This window comes from Neophocaena asiaeorientalis, unplaced genomic scaffold, assembly GCF_003031525.2.
Source record: "Neophocaena asiaeorientalis asiaeorientalis breed wild unplaced genomic scaffold, Neophocaena_asiaeorientalis_V1.1 scaffold77, whole genome shotgun sequence".
Lineage (NCBI taxonomy): Eukaryota > Metazoa > Chordata > Mammalia > Artiodactyla > Phocoenidae > Neophocaena > Neophocaena asiaeorientalis.
Genome location: NW_020174645.1, coordinates 4472438 through 4491739, shown reverse-complemented (window position 1 = coordinate 4491739; position 19302 = coordinate 4472438). Strand labels below are relative to the sequence as shown.

General features: G+C 60.3%; 1 protein-coding gene across 1 annotated transcript in view; it reads right to left on the bottom strand.

Annotated features, from left to right (window-relative positions):
• NCOR2 (nuclear receptor corepressor 2) overlaps positions 1 to 19302 on the bottom strand; it is a 191896-nt gene that overhangs the window by 10855 nt on the left and 161739 nt on the right. Inside the window, 16 exon segments of the mRNA XM_024758467.1 lie at positions 2 to 163; positions 1795 to 1896; positions 1937 to 2114; positions 2241 to 2390; positions 3176 to 3427; positions 4000 to 4221; positions 5352 to 5706; positions 7542 to 7840; positions 8543 to 8629; positions 9018 to 9158; positions 11858 to 12008; positions 15211 to 15314; positions 15599 to 15703; positions 15910 to 16012; positions 16697 to 16836; positions 17919 to 18080. Coding sequence (XP_024614235.1) covers positions 2 to 163; positions 1795 to 1896; positions 1937 to 2114; positions 2241 to 2390; positions 3176 to 3427; positions 4000 to 4221; positions 5352 to 5706; positions 7542 to 7840; positions 8543 to 8629; positions 9018 to 9158; positions 11858 to 12008; positions 15211 to 15314; positions 15599 to 15703; positions 15910 to 16012; positions 16697 to 16836; positions 17919 to 18080 — 2713 coding nt within the window.

Below are 19302 nucleotides of genomic sequence, written 5' to 3'. Positions count from 1 at the left end.
TGCTCGGGGCCGCTCGGGCCGGGTGACCCGCGGGGCCTCCTTAGGCAGCAAGACAGGCTCCAGGAGGGTGGGGTAGACCCCGTCGAGGGTGCCACCCAGTGGGCAGTGGGTGGCGGGTGGGAATGTGGCGGCCGGGCGGACAGGCGAGGAGGTGGAGGTGGACCTGGGGGAAGAGAGAGGGAGGTTCAGCAGCTGCGCGAGCCACAGCTACAGCTGGGGCCTGTGAGGCCGAGGCGGGGTCACTCCCTCACTTTGACACCCTGCGGAGTCTCCCCTGCCCAGAAGAGCTCCCACTCTCCCTACTGCTCTCAGAATAAACGCTGCTGACCGAGACCTGCGAGCCCCCGTGCCATGTGGCCTCAACTACCCCATCCACCCGCCGTCCATCCAGCCCATCAGCTCGTCAGCCCAAAACTTTTTACTGAGCACCTACTATGTGTCAGGCGCCGTTCTAGACACTGGGGTACGGCAGTGCACAAAACAGACAAAAGCGCCATACGTTCTGGGTGAGAAGACAGACTACGCACGTCTTAATGTGATAACGTGATAAATTAAACCCCTATCAGTGTGGCAACTGCTCGAAGGTGAACGAGTCTGGGTTACATTCTGCTAAGAGAATGGCAAGGGAGCTCTTAGGCAGGGCTCACGGGGGACTCTGAGGGGCTGGCACATGCGCTGGGGAGGAAATGAGTGAGCCACAGGGCAAAGGCCCAGAGGGCGGGCTAGGGCGGGTGGTTAGAGGACAGGGCAGTGGGGCCCAGCTCTCCCACCTCCGCCATCAGGGGCCACACAGGGCTCCCTGTCGTCCCCTCTGCCTGGAGTGCTCTTCCTTACCCCAGAGGCTTATGGGTCTAGCCCACAAGCCCTAAGAGGGCACTGCGTGCGTCAACCATTACCGTGTCCCCCGTACCCAGCACAGGGCAGGAGACCCACCGCAGGCCCAACAGGAAGAAGGAATGCACAGATGCACTCTCTCTGACCTTCACAGGGTCAATGTAACTATCCCTGCTCTGCAGATGAGGAAACAGGCTTGGACATGAGCTGGTCCGACACCATCTCTCGTGGCCTGTCAAGCCTAGCGTTTTCCATGAGGAAGCCTTGTGCTAACGCTCTCTCCCAGGGGTCTTAACTCAGCTGCCACTGGGAAAGGGCTTGATGTCCCTGCTGCAGCCTCTCACCGGTGGTTGCTGGTGGGAGCTCACGCCTGGGTGCCCCACTCTGAGACTCAGGCGCTCCTTCCACGCGTACCCGCTGGGGACCTGACTCAGAGGGGACGAGCCTGTGCGCTTGGGAAATGATGTCATTTTTCATAATTGGAATGGTGGCGGGGAAGGTATGATTTAGACTAGCCAAACGGAAGCATACTTGCATGAACGGATACTTCATTTTGGAAGAAGCAGCCACCTCCAAACTGTCGCTGGGCGGGCAGGGGTATTGGGGAAGCTCCCTCCCCCGTCAGGCAGCTCTGCCCACAGACCTTGGGCAGGGGGTGGGAGGTGGGTCTTGGGCCTGTTGTGATAGGAAGTGGACTCCGGGGGGTGGCTGGGGGGACACATATGGGACCTCTGCAGCTTCTCCCATCTTCACGGAACCTCTGGACTTTGTCCAGGCAAGAGAGACACTATCTCCTCCCTGTAGGGCCCTGCTGAATCCTGGGAGGAACAGGAAAGGTCAGCCATCGCTCACTCTCCCGTATACCTCCCAACCCATCGGTACACTTGCGCATCCCCCCAACCTGCATCCAGTGACCGCCCCCGCCCCGCCTGTCCCCTCCCCTGTGCCAACCTGGCCCACCTCAGGACCGTGGGCGTGCTGGGCTCCACGGAGGTGATGATGCCCTTCATGCCTGTGTTGTGCAGCACGCTGGGCCTCGCCGCCGCCTCCGCCGCCGCTCTGCTCCGTACCTGGTGGAAACAAGCCATGGGATCAGAGGGGCGGGCCACGCGCAGCCACACGGACCGCTGGGGCGCGTGCTGGCGGCTCCGCCGTCCTACCGGGCCTCCAGATGGGCGCGTGCTCCACCGTGGTGGTAGACGCAAGGATGGACTTCTCCCGTTCCCGCTCCCTCTCGGACGAGGACGTGGCCGTGGGTTTTGTCAAGTGCGTGGGGCCTCCTGGAAACCCAAAGGCCTGCGGCTCAGCCCCGGACACAGGAAGGGCCCTGGATTTGTCTTCCAGGGTGGAACAGAGAAGGCAAGGCATCTGCCCGAGGACGCCCAGAACGGGGGTGGGGGCCTCACCTGGGGAGAGCGGGGAGCTGCTGAGCCGGCTGCTGAAGTGCTGCGGTGCCGTGGGGAGGTAGGCTAGGCGGTCCATGGCGGTGGCTGGAGTGCCTGGTGTCGGGGGCACCAGCACAGGCAGGTGTGGCACTTGGGACAGGTCGATGATGCCTGTGAGAGAGGAGGTGGGGCCGGGCTGCAGCGGTCGGGGGAGGAGAGGGGCCAGGCTGCCTCCTGGCTGGACCACCCCAGCCGGTGGAGCGCCGCGCGTCCTCCGAGAAGCAGCACGGACGGATGCTCCCTCCTTGGTCCCCGCACCGGGCCCGCAGGACCCTTCTCTGAATGCCGGGTGCTCACAGCACCTCGTCTCTTCGCTCCCAAACCCTGAAGTGGATGTGGCTCGCAGTTGGCACCCCTGCATACCTTGCTATGCCCATTTTGCTCTTTTGGTGTGCCCTTTTTGCCTCTGACCCTATGCAGTCCTTTCCTGGTACTCAGTCCCCACTGTATGAAATACCTAGTGTGACCGTAACCAGTACTTGGTTGCTCCGGAAGCACATTCCAGAAGCGTTTCCACAAGGCGACTGTAATATGCATACGCAAAGCAACCCCGGGCTGGTTTCCACTCAAGGGAACCTGAAGTTCAAACAGCCTCACATTTCCATCTTGTTTTTTAAACTCCAGGGACCGCATATACCAAGAGGACACAAGCATGTGCAGAGCCCGCGTGTACGCATCCAGGACACACAGCACACACAACCTTGCACCACCTGCCAGGTCTGTGTGTGCTCTCAGCGCAGCGATACAACCCGAGCCTCGAAGGCAAGGACAGACGTGCACGCGTGGGCACGCACGTGTCCTGTGCTCTCAGGACCCCGGGCAGACCAGGAGTAAGGCCAATTCTGGGTGGCGGGTTCTGCCCACCCGCGTGACTGGCAGCGCCCTGCCCCACCCACCTCGCGGGCCGGCGGCGTAGTTGAGCGCCAGCGAGGACTCGCGGGGCGCCAGGCCCCTCAGCACGTCAGCTCGCTGGGCCATGGCGGCGGCCGCGTTGTGATGCATCTGCTGTGACGTGATGTAGTCGTTGATGATCGTCTGGCGGTTCTCCAGCGCCGCCGTGTCGGGGTAGCCGCGGATGAGGTAAGGCGGGTACAGGTGTGGGTAGGTGGGGTTGGGGGCCAGGTGCCGGGGCAGGTAATAGGCAGCGGCTACCGGGAGAAGGGGAGCAAGGTCAGGCCGGCCCACACCTCGGCTGGGAGTGCCACCCCACCCCGCCGGTCTCAGTGCCTCACAGCTTCTCCCAAACACCCCCCAGAAAACAGAACTGAGAGCCTAGGAGAACAACCCTCGCTGCCCCGACACACATGTGGGTGCCTCTGATTGATAATGTTCTTTGGATGGAAATCCCCCCAAACACAGGGCATCCAAAATGGGGATCACTAAAATACCTAAGGGCTGCATCCTTCTAAACGGATTTTCAGATCACGTCCGTCTGGGGAACGCTCACCCTTGAGCCCTCTTTTGATACGTTTGCAATTTTAAAGGCACTGATAAGTTCCGCAGGAAAAGAAAACCACTGAAAAATGTTTAACCCAGCATGTCCCTCAGACCCCTAAGAGAAATTCTGTTTCTCACCTAAACTGTTGACATGATTACACTGTTGGGTCTCCCCTCCCCCCACCATGCCTCAGTTTCCCCACCTAGTGGCAGCTAGTTGATGCCCGAGGAGCCCTCGGGCTGACACTGATGCCGCAGGGTTCTATGGGTCCGGGACAGTCACCTGCATCCAGAGGGATCCCACGGGGTATGGAGGTGGGGTCGAAGGCCAGCGGGATGTGGCCGCGGTACAGGTCCACGCCACTCACACCCCGAAGCAGGTGCTCGTAGGGCGACATGGGGTGGGGGTGATGCTCAGGCACGGTGCCGTGCGGGGACTTGGCAATCTCACGGGGCGTGGACGTCAGCTTCCGATCCTGGGACGCCTTGCTGGACGAGAGGCTGCCTGTGGGGACAGGCCAAGTGGGGATGGCATCAGACCTCTGTGCCATAGGTGTCCCAGCCTCCAACACGGGGGCTGCCAAGGCTAGTGCTTAGGGGAAGTCATTTGAGGGTAGGGTCTCTGGGATCCCCAGGGACCAGGCCTCGTCATCCATCCATTTGCGTCTAGTTCATTTTTCCTTTTATTTATTCATTCACTCACTCGCTTGTTTTTTAGCTCTTTTAAAAAGTTCATTCTTTCTTTCCTTCATTCCCTTTCTTGTGCATTCCTTCAATCAACCAAAAGCATTTATTAAGTGTCTACGACATGCCGAGCACTTTCTAAGAGCTAGGGCTGCCCCGCTGAACAAAACAGAAAAATCCCGGCCCCCGTGGGGCTGACATTCAGTGCATGAGACAGATGATCAACCAGTCATCGAAAAAGAATCTCAGAGTAATAAGTGCTCTGAAGAAAATTTTTAAATGTGACAGAATGTGACCAGAGTACTGAAGGGGGGAGGGTGGTCATAAGAGGCCTCCCTGAGGATGTGACATTTGAACAGAGTCCTGAAGGGTGCAAAAGAAACCAGTTAGGTAAAGATCTGAAAGGCGGGTGGTGGGCTGGGGGCGGGGGCGGATTTCAGGCACAGGGGACAGCACGTGCAAAGGTCTTGAGCAAAGAATGAGCTGAGTGTGGTCAAGGAAGAGACATAAAGCAGCAGATAAAGGAATTTGGCAGTAAGATGGAAAGGTGGGTGGGGCGGGATCCTGCAGGCTCCCAAGGCCATGGCGGAAAAGGGTGACTTTTTCCTAAGTGCAGTGAGAAGTCACGAGAAAGATTTAAGCAGAACAGTGGCATAATCTGATGTAAATATTTCAAAAAAGTATTCAGGCTGCCGTGTGGGGAGCAGATTATTAGCAGGACAAGAGAGAAGTCAGGGAAGCCAGGTGATCTGGAGGTGGCCGAGAGATGGAGAGAATCCTGAGGATGGTTTGGAGGTAGAACCCACCGGTCTGGCAGGTGGAATGGATGTGGCGGCCCCAGGATGCTCCTGGGCTAAGGAGTGGATGGTAAGGCAGTTTCAGAGACCGGAGCCCACCGAGGCCCCGCCCCACCCCGTGGCCCCGCCCCACCTCGCGCCCCGCCCCACGCACCCTCCTGCAGGCGCGGGGTTGGCTCCCGTGTGGTCACCGGTGATCCGCGGGGTAGGTGGCTGGCGAAGGGCGCCGCGTGGTCCTCGTAGGTCAGGGGGCTCTGCCGTGGCTTGCCCAGCTCAGGCACGATGACCGGGGCGCCCCGGGTGATGGAGCCCCCCGAGCTGCTGACAGCGCCCGGCCGGCTCTTCAGACTCTCCTCGTAGCAGGCGCGCTCCAGCGCCCGGGTGTCGGCCATCACGTCCAACGGGTGCACCGCCGGGAACGTCCGGCCGGGGCTGCCGATGATGGAGCGCACGTCGTGCTTTTTGGAGCCGGTGGAGGACGTGCTGGTATCATACTTGAGCGGGGTGCCCTGAGGGGCAAGGTGGAGATGAGCATCAGCTACACAACTGCTCTGAGCCTCAGTTTCTCAGCTATGAAATGGGAGCGACATCTCCTGCCTCCAGGGGCGGGGGAGGAAGGGCTTTGCTAAGCCTAAGATGAGCGCACACCTGTCCCTGGCCTGCCCACCCCTGTCCTGGACCCTGGCCACCGGAGCCACCTGGGGGGGCTGCAGAAGGGGGCACAAAGTTCAGAGGTCAGCCCTTCCTGGAGCAAGTGGGGGAACCTCTGTTGGCCCTTGGGGTTTGCTGGAAAGAGACTTAACACCCCCATGAGGGCAAATACCTTCTTCCTGTCAGTCTGGGACCCTCTGCGGCCCACCCAATGCCAAGCCAGAAAAGCCAGCCGCAAACTCCAGTTCCACCACCCTGAGGCTCAAGTCTCAGAGGTCAGAGGTTTCTGTCTGCTCTATGGCCAGAAAGGGCAGCTGAAGAAACAGGGGTCACGGACGAGCTGCAGCCCGGCCGCCTGGGAGAAGACCCCACCCTGTCTGCGCAGGCCGGGGAAACCCAGGATACGGTGGGCTCTGTGTGTCTGCCAAGTAAGAGAACTCTGCTTTTATTCAGGAGTGGTTTTTTTTGTTTGTTTTTTGCCGTACACGGGCCTCTCACTGCTGTGGCCTCTCCTGTTGTGGAGCACAGGCTCCGGACGCGCAGGCTCAGCGGCCATGGCTCACGGGCCCAGCCGCTCCGCGGCATGTGGGATCTTCCCGGACCGGGGCACGAACCCGTGTCCCCTGCATCGGCAGGTGGGCTCTCAACCACTGCGCCACCAGGGAAGCCCTTCGGGAGTGTTTTAATTACTTTCGTAAGAAGGGGAAGTGCCCTTATTTTAAAAAGAATATTCCAGAATCAGACTGGCCTCCCTTTGGATCCATGGTGGACTCTTGCCAATGGCTTCACAACTGCCCAGAGGCTGAGAGCCAAACTCGTCCCCTGGCCTTCGACAATCTTCCCACCGCTCCCGCCTTCTCCCGGGGCACCTCTGTGCTGTTAGCCAACTGTAGGCCTCCTGGACACCCTCCCCAGTCCCTGCCACCTCACAGCCACGCAGCCCCCGATGGATCCCATGCTCCTTCCTCATTCACATCAGCCACCTCTGACCAAGGGAAGAGACACTGGTTCTTAGGTGGTTTCCACCGACCAGCTCCTCACACAATCAGAGCTCATCTTCCCCTACCAGGCTGGGGCCTCTGGGGGGCCAGAGCCACAGGGGTGGGGGTAGGGTGAGGTGCAACATGCTGGTGGGAGAAGTGGAGGCCAAGAAGCAAAGACGTTGCAGATTTAGGGACATCTGGATTTGAGATGCACAACTGCCGTTTACTTGCTGTGTGACCCTGGACAAGCTGTTTAACCTCTCTGAACCTGTTTGCTCACCACTAAAATGAGGACAGTAAGAGAACTACCTCAGAGTGCTGCTGTGAGGGTTAGATAAGTCATGATGTCTTATGGTCACGGATCGGGGGTTCGATCCATGACCGGTGTTCATTAGTACATCTAGCTCTGGGGTTTGGCAAGCTTCTTGACCTCTCTGGGCCTCAGTTTCTCCACCTGGAGAATGGGGATGATAGCTATGACTCTCCTGGGCTGTAAATGCAAGTGAACGAGGTCATGGATATAGCCTAAAGGCCTTGGTATGGAATCTGGAACGGACGTGATGACGGCTCAGTGATGAGCAGCTGTGTGATCCTGGGCATGGCACTCAACGAGTCTGGGCCTCAGTTTCCCCATTTGTAGGGGCCAGAGCGGTGCCCACCAGCACCCGCCGCCCCGATCTTGGCCCAGCCGCCCAGCCCCGCGCCCGTACCTGCGTGATGGAGCCCTCCTTGAGCGGCCGCGGGGCCAGGGGCAGGTCAGGCGTCCGCCGCAGCTCCTCCCGTGGAATCTCATGGATGGAGCGGCCGGCCTCCTTCACTGTCGCCACCAGGCCCTCGTGGGCCGGCTTCAGCTTCAGGGGGCCCAGGGCCTCCAAGGGCCGGGCCTTGTAGGCCTCGGCCAGGTCCCGTGGGGGTGGGGGGGGTGGGGGCGGCGTGCCCTCACGCTTCAGGAGCTTGGCCTCCCGACGCTGGTAGTCTTCCTGGGCCTCCACGTAGGATCGTGGGATCCCTGCCGGGGAGGACGGGGCGTTGACCCTTGCACCTGTACCCCACCTCGCCCATCCTAACCTGGGGCCTCCGTGCTGGCAGATTCTGGAGCCAGACTACCTGGGTTCAAGCCCTCACTTGCTGTGTGACCTTGAGCACATGACTTGCCCTCTCGGAGCCTCAATTTCTTCACATATAGAATGGGAGTAGTAACTGAAACCCCTCACCAAGTCACGAACATTCAGTGAGATAACATAGATAAGATGCATAGAATGGGGCTCTCAGTAGCTGGTTTGCCACTGACCAGCCAGGAGAACCCGGGCAGGGTATCTGACCTCTTTGATCCTCCCACCAACTGTATCTTCCTCTTGGAGTCTGTTCCATAAGATAATATCTAGAGAGCACTTGGGGTAGCACCAAGCGCAGAGTACAGTAGATGCTCAATAAATGACGTCTACAAAGTTGAGGGTGATGGGTAGTATTTTGCTTCTCTCTTTGTTTTCAAATACATAAGGAATGCCTTGCTCTGCCTTTCAACCTGCACACATACCTGTCGTGTACACGTGTGTTACATGCCTTTCCACATACCTGGGCACCCATGGCACTCTGGTATGCCTTCCCTCCCCCGCCCACCCTGACTGTAAACCCAAGGGCTTGTTGTAGCTGCCACGAGGGCGTGGTGGCCGGGCATGCGGGGACACTTGGGGAGCAGAGGGCAGGGTACCTTGCGTGATGGAGCCTCGGACGTGGTGCTGTTCTTTGAGATGGTGGGGGCTGTGTCGCTCAGGCGGGATGGCGCGGCCCATGAGACCTGGGAGGGGGAGGGCAAGAGCATCGTCTCGTGACTCCCCGAGCCGGCCTTGGCGTGATGAGCCAGGGCCTCCAGAGCCCCCTCCCAGCAGCGGGCCCCTCCAGCCACTTAGTGTCAGTCCCCACGATGGTAGTGGTGGCCGCATAGGACCACTTCTCGGGCCCTGTGCTACCCCCAGGTGGAGCTCCAGAAAAACCCTGCCTCAGTTTTCCTATCTGTAAAGTAGGGCCAACCATCCCATCTCCTCCCTCCAGGGGGAGCTGAGAGAGAGAAATTCTCTCCCTTTCCTGCCATCACCCAGCAAGTAGGGAAGCCCCCGGGGCAGGTCCTAGGCCCTCCCCTGGCCCTTCTGTGCCCCCTGGAGTAGGGAGCTGGGCAGGGCACACACCTTCGATGCTGGCTGAGGAGATGGCCCTGCTGACACGGCCCTCCATCATGTCATAGGTGCGCTTGGGGGCGGCCGTCTCGTGGGGAGGTCCTGAGCTGCTCCTGCCGTCCTCCTTGGAGCACTGGGACACGGACATGCCACCTGGAAACCAGACCGATCTCACGATGAGGGGCAGCCCCAGGGCAACTGTGTGCACTGGGCCCAGTACCAGCAAACCGGCCGGGCCCAGTGGGCAGAAGGCAACAGCCTGCAGTTCCGCTGGCAGGGAGGTGTGTGCCTTTGACCACGCGCGGGTATGTGACCCTGCGCAAACACGGCAACTCGTGGGAGCCGACATGTGACGTGAACCAGCCGAGTGTGAACGTGCAGGGTTACCACAACCATTTGTGTGTGTCACCGTGGGTCTCTGTGTGTGTGCACACCTGGCCACTGAGAACGGAGTGAGGCCACATGGAATAAACTATGTGCATTGGTGTCCACGTGGGGAGAGTGTGTGCCCGCGGTGGGGGGAGGGAGGGGACGAGGAGTGTCCACAGCAGAGGCGGCCTCGCCAAGCCAGGCTGAGCCCAAAGGGCGAGCTCCTCAGGCTGGCACGCGGGCCCCCGACGGGCCAAGGGTCTGAGCAGCCAGGAGGCGAGCCCGGAGGAGGCCAAGCCTCGGTCTCGCCCATCTGGCTGGGGGCTTCTCGAGTGGGCCTCTCCTTCCAAGGATGGCTGAGTCCCGGGGTATCAGAAGCAAGTTCCCGAGAGCCCTGTGCCTGCCCCTTGGGATAAAGGGCACGCTCGCTCTCCCAGGATTTCCGATCGTGACCCCATGGGATCCTCAGGGCGTGAGCTACTCCAGGGGCTGCAAACTGGTGGCCAGCGGATAGACCGCGGTGATGCTCCCAATTTCGCTCAGAATTAACTGCTGATGTTTAAACACTGAGAGATTTCAGATGAAAACAGAGAGACTAGAAGTCTGGCCAGCGAGCTCACACTCGTTACAGGGCGACAATCAGCCATCGGAGAACAGAGGCGGGGCCCCGGTAGACACAGCCATCGCTCTCTGGGTCCTCCCCGGCCCCTACTGCCGTCCGTCCGGCCTGCGGCCCTCTCTGTTCCCAGGAAGCACGTGAGAAATTGAAAGCCTTGATTTACACCCATTCTGCAGATGACAAACTTAAGGCCTGTAGGGGCTCAAGAACTGATCTGGAGGCCGGAGCCGAGATGCCACCCAGGGCTCTGCTCACAACACCTCGACTGCCAGCCTGTCCGTCTGCCCTTCCAGGGCCCCTGACCATCCCCCAGGGCCCTCAGCCGGATACCGAGGTTGGCACAGAAGACGCAGCTGACACCCTGTCCCCAAGACTGTCTCCACCACTTGGCAGCAGAGAGAGGCAAGTGCCTAAGCCCCACGGTGCCACCTCTGCTTCCCAGGACCTGGGGGGCGGGAGGGCAGTCGGGCCAGGCGGAGGCGGAGGGAGAGGAGAACGTACCCACCGCCGCCAGAGGAGAAGCAGTTTGCAGCCCTACAGCTGCCAGCTGCTGAGAGGGGCGCCCATTAGCAGCTTCTATCTCCGCGCCTCTGGGTGCCCGAGGCTGCCAGGAAATTCCCATCCCAGCCCTTTACTTCCTTAACTCCTTCCAGGCGGGGTTCCCTGGTTGGGGAACCAGAGAGGGTGAGAGGAGTGAGGGGCACTGAAGTGGGGGGCCCAGGGCTCAAGGGGGTGGCGCGTCACTCTGGTCATCGCCCTTTCCTGCCACCCACGTGGTGTCAATTAGAGAGCATGGCGTTTGCCAGGAGCGCTGGGCCAGAGGCCTGGGGGAGTGAGCCTGGGCTTCTGCTGCCTGGGCCTGTTCCCCTACTACACGTCTAGCAAGGCTGGCCACAAGTTTGCTTCCTAAATTGTAAAGAACCGGGCAGAGGTGGAGACAGCTAAAGCCAATCTTTACCTGCTGCTGGCTTACATACCTGCAGGGATGGGGAGGTCACCCCCTCTCCTGGTGTCACCCCAGCCTTGCCTCCCTGTGAACCCACCTCAATGGGCCAAACACGCCCGCCCCTGCTCCCCAAGTCCCAGGCCTCCTTTTCTCTTGAGGGGCCAGGAGGGTGGACACACAGAAGGACCACTGGACATCACTGCACCTCAGCTCCCACATCTGTAAAATGGGAAGACACTCCTTCACCCTGGCTCCCAACCACACGAAGCAGACAGGAGGGCAACACACTCCCCTAGATTCGTTTTCTGAAGACATCTGGCTGCCCTTTAACCCCAACCATGTTTTCTGGACCCTTCTCTCCTGACCAACTCCAGAAAAACCAAAGTCTGGGGTTTGGTGGGCAAGCCACACTGGATGTGGGCAGGTTTCCATGACTCAAGATTAACAAGGTGACGTCCCATTTGCATCCTGGGCGGGCGTCCTGAGAGCTCTCTGAGGGGGCTTCATCCGCTGGGCCCCCAGCATATGGGCGGCCCCCAGTCAACACCAAGTGACCACATGACCAACCACCTCCAGGTCACCGCTGGTCCTCTCACCTAGAGGGTCCTTCCTGGGCATCAAAGATGCCCGAGGGGGTTTCCCTGGTGGCGCAGTGGTTGGGAGTCCGCCTGCCGATGCAGCGGACAGGGTTCGTGCCCCGGCCCGGGAAGATCCCACATGCCGTGGAGCGGCTGGTGGCCCTTCTTGCCCTCGTAGATGACGTGGCCCTTGGGCAGGCCGTCCTCCCGGCTGCGGTCCAGGCGGCTTGGGAAAAAAAAAAAAAAAAAAAAAAAAAAAGATGCCCAAGGATGGGAGGGCCGGGCCAGCCCCTGCCCGCCCACCACCTCCTAACAGCTGTTGACGGATGACGGGACTCACCCTCATAGGACAGCACGTGGCCCTTCTTGCCCTCGTAGATGACGTGGCCCTTGGGCAGGCCGTCCTCCCGGCTGCGGTCCAGGCGGCTTGGGCTGTCCTCACCGATGATCCTGGTGATGGTGCCCTTGTACAGGACGTCAGCTGGAGTGCCCTGGGGGTGCGGAGGGGATGAGTGCCCGCGGGCTCCGGCCGGGGACCCCCACGCTCGCCAGACACGACCCAGCACGCGTACATGTGCACCTTCCAAATCCACACACAGGCACACGTGTTCACGCTTCAAAAGGGCAGAGCCCGCCGGAACACAACCACGCAGAACAAAGCATCAGTAGTATTAATAATAAGTGCTGCTCACTTTCTATACATCGACTCATTTAACCCTGGAAATCACCCTAGGTCAGGTACTATCGTGCCTAGTTCAGATGAGGGAACTGAGGCACCAAGAGGCAAGGTGACCTCGCCCAGGGTCACCTGGCTACCGAGGGGCAGAGCCGGGACTGCAACCCAGGCAGTCTGTGTTGCAACCTGTACTACATGAATTTTACTTTCTCAGAGCCTGGACGCTGGGATGTCAGCCACGTGCCTGTGACCACATGTCATTCCCAAAACCAGAATGGGGACTCAAATCAGGGCAGGACACCAGAAATCTTAGCTCTAACCCAGGGTTTCTCAACCTTGGCACTGTGACCTGAGGGCCAGGTGATTCTTTGAGGTGGGGGCCAAGCTGGGCACCGTAGGACATTTAGCAGCCCTCCCCCGGGGCTCTACCCACTGGATGCCGGTAGTGCGTGCGACCCCCAATCTGCTCCCCCATAGATGTGACAATCACAAATGTCCCTAGACATTGCCCAGTGTCCCCTGGGAGGCAAAACTGCCCCTGATCAAGAAACCAGTGCCTTAGAGGGAGTGAGCTCCCTGTTGGGGGTTGTATTCAGGCAGAGAGAAGATAGCCATGTGGGGTAGTGTCCCGCCTTGGGCGACTTCCACGAACATGAGTGGGGGGTCAGAATATGAATCTGGAGTCAGACTGCTGGAGGGCAAACAGCAGCTTTACCAACAAGTTGCTGTGTGACCTTTGTCAAGTCACTTTGCCTCTCTGAGCCTCAGCCTGTACATCTACAAAACGGAGACAATCTCTGTATAACGATTCTCAAAGGCACCCGTCACAGACAAGCTGTCCCCAAATCAAGACGTCTCTCTTCTCTTTCTACGATTCCAAGCGCTGACTGAGAGATGCAGCTCCAACTGCATGCCAAGCCCTAGGCTGGTGCACTCTGAGTCTCCCCCTGGGAGCTTCTCTGCCAAGAAACATCCTTCTGTGGGGTAAGGGCAGCGACTGGCACCCCGGGCTTTCACCCCAGATCCTGGTCTGCAAGCAAGGGAAACGCAAGACGCCCTGAATCCAGATGGGTCTCCCGAGACATCTCAAAGCAGACGCCCTAGGTGGGACCCCTCGGCCACACTTCAAAAGGCTTGCGCACAAACAGTGTCGAATAAACGGGCTTTAGTTTGGGTGATAGATGATCCAGGGGCGGGAAGCCACCTCTCTCATCAGGAGAGCACACGGCCGGGGAGCCGGCAGCATCCCAGCAGGAAAGGCTCCTCCAGGGGCAGCTGATAGAAGCCCACCCACCGTAAGTCCGTGTGCTCCTGAGTTTGTGTGTGTGTGTGAGCCTGTGTGTGTCCCATGACCGGATTTCATCACCTGGGAGTGAGGCTGTGGGGAAGCCTGACCCTCACACATACGGCAGCTGCCAGAAACAATCGCAAGGCTGTGAGTGACCCACACGGCTTGGGTCACGGCCACCTGAAACTGGAGGCCGATGGATGCCCAGGAGCCTTTAATCCCTAACGCCTCTGTGAGGATGACTCGGCAAGAGACACTTCTAGCAAAGGGAAGACTGAGTCAGGGAGCGTCGATCCCCTGCCTGACAGCATGTGGTGGGGCTGGGACTTGAGTGTCTGCGGCCCGGCTGTGGCCCCAGGTACCTGCGCAGCTGCCTTCTAAAGCTCAAGATTTCAAAACCAACAGGTTTTAGAGAAACATGAAGCATCAGGGGCTCTCCTCTGTGGTGTGATCTGTGGCCCCTGGAGCCAAAGACACCTTCCTATGGGAGCCTGTGGCCTGAAGTTCCACCATTCACGTGTGTGTGTGTGTGTGTGTGTGTGTTGGGGAGGGGGGGTTGCACATGCGTGTGTGTGTGTGTGTGTGTGTGTGTGTGTGTCCAGGCTCCCCTTCCTCTGGCACAGCTGGCACAAAACACTGGGTCCACTGCTTCCTGGCTACACGACCTTGGGTTTCATCTCTGGGCTTCGGTCTTCTCATCTGTAAAATGGGCTGACCTGGATTCTGTGCTAATGTAAACCATCTTGTCTGGAGCGGGTGGAAGGGAAGGAAAAGAAAGCCCTAGGAGCTAAGGACCCCAGGAAGTGGGGGAACCGCCCTCTGTGGTCCACCAGCCAGGGAGGAAGGAGAGGGTTAAACAGGCCCTGTGTACACTAGGACCCCCGAGCTCAGTTCTGAACCCCCAGTCCTGACACCGGAGGGGCAGAGTGGTCCCTCCGCAAACCCTTGGATGGGGCAGATGTCACCAGCCGATCCCACACTTTCTGCGGAGCTGAACGTGGCCAGGATGCCAACTCCAGCCGTCAGCCTGTCAACACCACGAGGCCAAGGCTGGCACCAGAGGAAACCTCTGTCATCCAGGACTGAAGTCACAGCAGGAGCCCCAGTGGTGTGGGCGGGCTCAGCTGAGCTGCAGGAGGTCTGTCCACTCACCCCCTTGAAGGCGGGGGATGTGCAGACTCCCTCACCGGCCCCCAAAACTTTGCTGACCCGAACGCCTCCTGCTCGCTGCTCCAGGCACCACGGACACTTGCTGGACCTGGCGCACACCAGGGACCCTCCACCTCTCCGCCTTTGCACAAGCTGTTCCCTGGGCCCGGAATGCCGATCCCTGAGATTCCCGCAGGGCTCACACCTCTGAGAGGTCTCCCCGGCTCACCTGTCTCTACGGCCTCGGCAGCCCCAGCCATTCTCCTCAACACCAAGCACTGGCTACTCTGAAATCACCTGCTCAGTTTTTACCTGCCTGCTTCCTTCTGCTACCCTCCCAGCTCCTCGGGGCCCTTGAGCTTTGTGTTTTGCTCAGCACCTAAAATGCCTGGCTCCCAGGCTCATGGAGTGAGTGGGCACCCCCACGAAGCCACCCCATCTACTGAGACAGGTGCTGTGCAGAGACGCTGGGGGGAATGGGCGGGTTGCCCACTGTTTTGTCCACAGGCAGGGCCACGTCTGGAGACACTGCCTGCTAGTGCCACCCTGGTCCCTCACGCCACGGCCCCAGGACACCTACATGGGTGATGGAGCCGCGGTACGTGATGGGGCTCTCGGAAGGCACCCGCGCGCTGGGGATGCCCTTGGTGATGCTTCCTCCTGGAACCGAGCCCAGAGACGTCCCTGGAAGACATGAGACACGGGCTGAAGGGGTGTCTGCAGCCCCTCCCCAGGCCCCAGTCCCAGAGCCACCGAGACCTGCAAGTCCCCCCCACCTCCAGTGTCTCAACGCAGAGGGTCCCCCTGCCCCTAAATGGCGAAGTAGACAACTGCGAAGAGAGGCTGCTGGACCCTCTGGGAGCTGAAGCTTCTTAGCAGGTTTTGGATAAAGGGTCCCATTCCTGCCTCGACCCTCCCAGGGATGGAGGGGCAGCCGCCGGGGGTGAGCCTAGCTCACATGCCCTCACCTCTCAGCACGGACGTCTCCTGAGCCGCAGGCACCCCCAGGCTCTCCGGTGGCCCAGCCTGGCCCCGTGGGGACAGCTGTTCCTGCTTCACTCCGCTGAAGGGCGCTGGAGAGGGGCGAGAGCAGTGAGCCGAGCCTCTGGGCAGGGATTCAGAAGGACGGCCGCCTCCCTGCCCTGTCCAGGGGCTGAGGGACCTCCCCGCCACGCGCGGGCCAGAGTCCCTTAGGGTGAACTGCCCTCCCTCAAGCCCCCAACGCAAACAGTGGGAGCCAAGCCTGGGCTGTCGAGGTTGGGGGGCCCTACATCCTTACCCAGCTTCTTGGGGTCCATGGTGAGGGGCAGCCCCATGGTGATGGGGCCCACGGGGGCCTTGGCATGCTCTGAGTACGGGACGTGGAGCTGCACAGACATTCCCTGTGGGAGCAGAGGCCGTGGGGTCACAGAGGCCTCAACCAGGGCCTCAACCCGCTTTTACGAGGGCCCAAGAGGAGGGGAACCTCAGGATCACACCCGGGTCCGAGGCCGAGGCCTGGGGCCTCAGTTCCGGCCCTGTTGCCGCTCTGAGCAACTGTGAACGAGTCACTGCCTCTCCTGGGCCTCAGTGCCCTCACCCGTGTGGCGGTCATCATGACCTGGTTTAAAGGAAATGGTGCCCACAAGCGTCTGAGCAAAGCATATGCCTTGCCCCCGCCCTGCGCCACAGGGGGGCAGGTCAGAGAGGTGAAGGGGCAGGTGGACCGAGGCTCACCACGTGCCAGGGCTGTGTGTCTAGTGCCTGCGATTTTCTGTTTCACAGAAGGGAAACTGAGGCACAGAGAGGTTAAGTAACTTGCCGAAGGCCACACAGTCTGATCGCAGAGCCCATGCTCTTGAATGCCCCATGGAGTGACCTCCCAAGGTCCTGATGCCTGGGTCAGGCACAGCCAGCTTGGACCCAGCCCCCTGGGTGCCCGACCCCTACCCCGACACCATCCGTCCCAGGGATCACCCCCACCCCGACTTTACAGATGGAGGGACCAAACCCCAGAAAGAGGAAGGGGCGTTCTCCGGGCACCAGGTTGCACAGGTGCTTCTGGGGGGCCGCCCCTCCCACCTCACCTGGGAGAGGGCACCCGTTTGCCTCTCAAGGACGCTGGGGTGCTTGGTGGAGGAGATGAGGGGCGGCGGGTTGGAGATGGTGGGTGGGCGTGGTAGGACGGGCCGGGCGCTGTCATGGAGGCCCAGGGGCAGCGGGTGACCTGCAGGGCATGTATCTGTCCATCACAGGGCCCCAGGAGCGGTCAGAGGCAGAGCCCCCAGGCCACTCCCCACCTCGTCCCTGTGCTGCCCAGGCGGGTGCCCGTCCATACGCGCCCCCACTGCTCCACCCGTCTCTGCCTGATGAGCCATCCGCATCCTTAGTTCAGACACCACTACCCCAGGGAAGTCTCCCTCCACGCCTCCCCCCTCCCAGGCCCTGGCCCAAGCCCCTCAACTCTCCCCCAGACTCCTTAACTGGTCTCCCCGTTCCCCTGTTGCTCTCCAACCGTCCACTCCTCCTCTCACAGGAACCAAAGGGATCTTTTTGAAAAGTCCACTAGTTCACATCCTCCCCTGCTATGGACCTCCTATGGCTCCCCACTGCTCCCCCAGGGTAAGGCCTTAGCCTCTGACACAGCTTTCAGGTTCACCTGACCTGGCGCTTATGGTCTCCCTGGGCACCAAGCTTCTGCCATGACAGCCTGACTCAGTGTCTCAAGCTTCGCCTGCTCTCTCCTGCCTCCGGACCTTTGCACATGCTGTTCCCCCTGCCTGGCATGTCTTTCCCTGTTCTTCTCCTGGCTCTTTTGGCCACTCATCCTGCAGGATCAGCTCTGCTTAGGACGGCCTTTGCTGACATCACAGCCCTTACTGGCCCCTGGCTATGCCCCTTTCATTGCTGGTGGGGCCTGGCAGGGCTGGAGAGCCCAGGAAGGGTCTCGAATCCAGCCTGACTGTATTTGTAAATCAAAGCAGGCCCCTCCCTCCTCACACTTTTCTCTCCACCTGCCCGTTGTCTACCTCGAAGTCCATGGTGGAAGACAGAGCTCCCACTCTCAGCCTGCCCCTCACCGGCTCAAGCACCTCTTAGGTATCCCCAGCACCAGGTGTTTCAATTGCAATCCTGTAGATTTCTCACGTCTCAGCGGAGCCCCCTTCCCCTTCACTGACCAGACCATCCCTCCCGCCAGGACCCTAAGATCCTTCTGTGTGCAGTTCCGAGTCAGGGCACACAGCTGGCGCCCAATGACTGCACGCTGGCTGACTCGGCAAGGAGGCCAGGCTCGGGTGAACTACTCACCAGGCGGGGCGTAGGAGAAGGCCAAGGGGTCAGGGGCGTGCGGAGAGGCCTTGATCACCTCGCGAGGGGGCACGGGGAAGGGCAGGCCTGACGTCCAACACGAGGGATCCGTGGGCAGCTTCTGGCCCTCAGCCGCAAAGGCCGGGAAGAACACGGGCTTCTCTGCTGAGGGGCAAGGCAGGCAGTCAGCCACACTCGGCCAGCCCTCAGGCCCCCAGCCCTGGCTGCCCTGCTCAAACAAGACCCCCTGTGCCTTGCAGCGCCAGCCTCGGCCAGGGGAAGGTCCTGGCCAACAGTGATGGAGCCCCCCAAGTCTGCAGACCGGGCACCACGCTGACTCCTGTGATGTCCTGTCAAGCACGGATGTGCCTCAGGCTTGGGCTGGGCTTCTCGGCGGCCCCTGATTCCAGCGCTGGAATCCCACAGGCACTTGCCTGGCACCGGGTCAGCAAGGGGCCTGGACAAACCTCCAAACCAGGGGGCGGCAGATGGTGGCACGGGGCCTGCCCACTGCCCGATTCTGTGTGCACACTTGTACTGGAACGTCCACCCGTTTATCACCTGCAGCAGAGCTGAGGAGTTGCGACAGAGGCCGTCTGTCTGGCCCACAAAACCTAAAATATTTACTATCTGGCCCTTTCCAGAAGAGGCTCGCTGACCTCTTCAGATGACGAAGGCGGTCAGAACGGTTTGCCGTGATCCGCGTACGTGTGCTCCCGCCAGCACGGCTACGGCCCGGATGCCCGGGATGACGGCGCGCACATGTCAGCCCATGCGCCGAGCGTGTCCCACGTCCAGGGGCTGGGCTGGGCGTTTCGAAAGCGTGAACTCAACGAGCCTCCTTGCAGGCTCGGGAGAAAGAGAGCGGCCAGGCCCAGTGTGCTGAGAGGGACTGGAGTACGGACACATCGACGGACTTATCTAAGGTCACCAGCAAATATTTGGCCAAGTCAGGAATTGACCACTGAACCTCCCAGACGCTGCAGACGGCGGAGGGAGCCCTCCCACGGGGGCTCCAACTAAGTGCTCTGCGTGGACTGACTCGGTTATCCTCGCAACACCCTTCAGGGAACGGACGAGGATTATCCCCAATTTGCAGATGGGAGCACGGAGGCTCAGAGAGGTGAAGTCACCTGGTCAAAGGCCCACAGCCAGCAAGGGGAGCTCTGAGCCCAGGTAGATGGGCTGCAGGCTGTAACCTTCACCTTTGCCACACACACTGACCACAGGAAGGGGAGCAACGATTGGCCCTGGATTCTCAGGCCTGGGGACACAGCCGCAGACACTGCCAAAGGCCAGGCCGTCTTCACGGTGTTCTCCCGCTGGCCACCCACTCTGCTGAAATCGGTCCTAAGCGCCAAACCTCTTGCTTGAGAATTGGTGT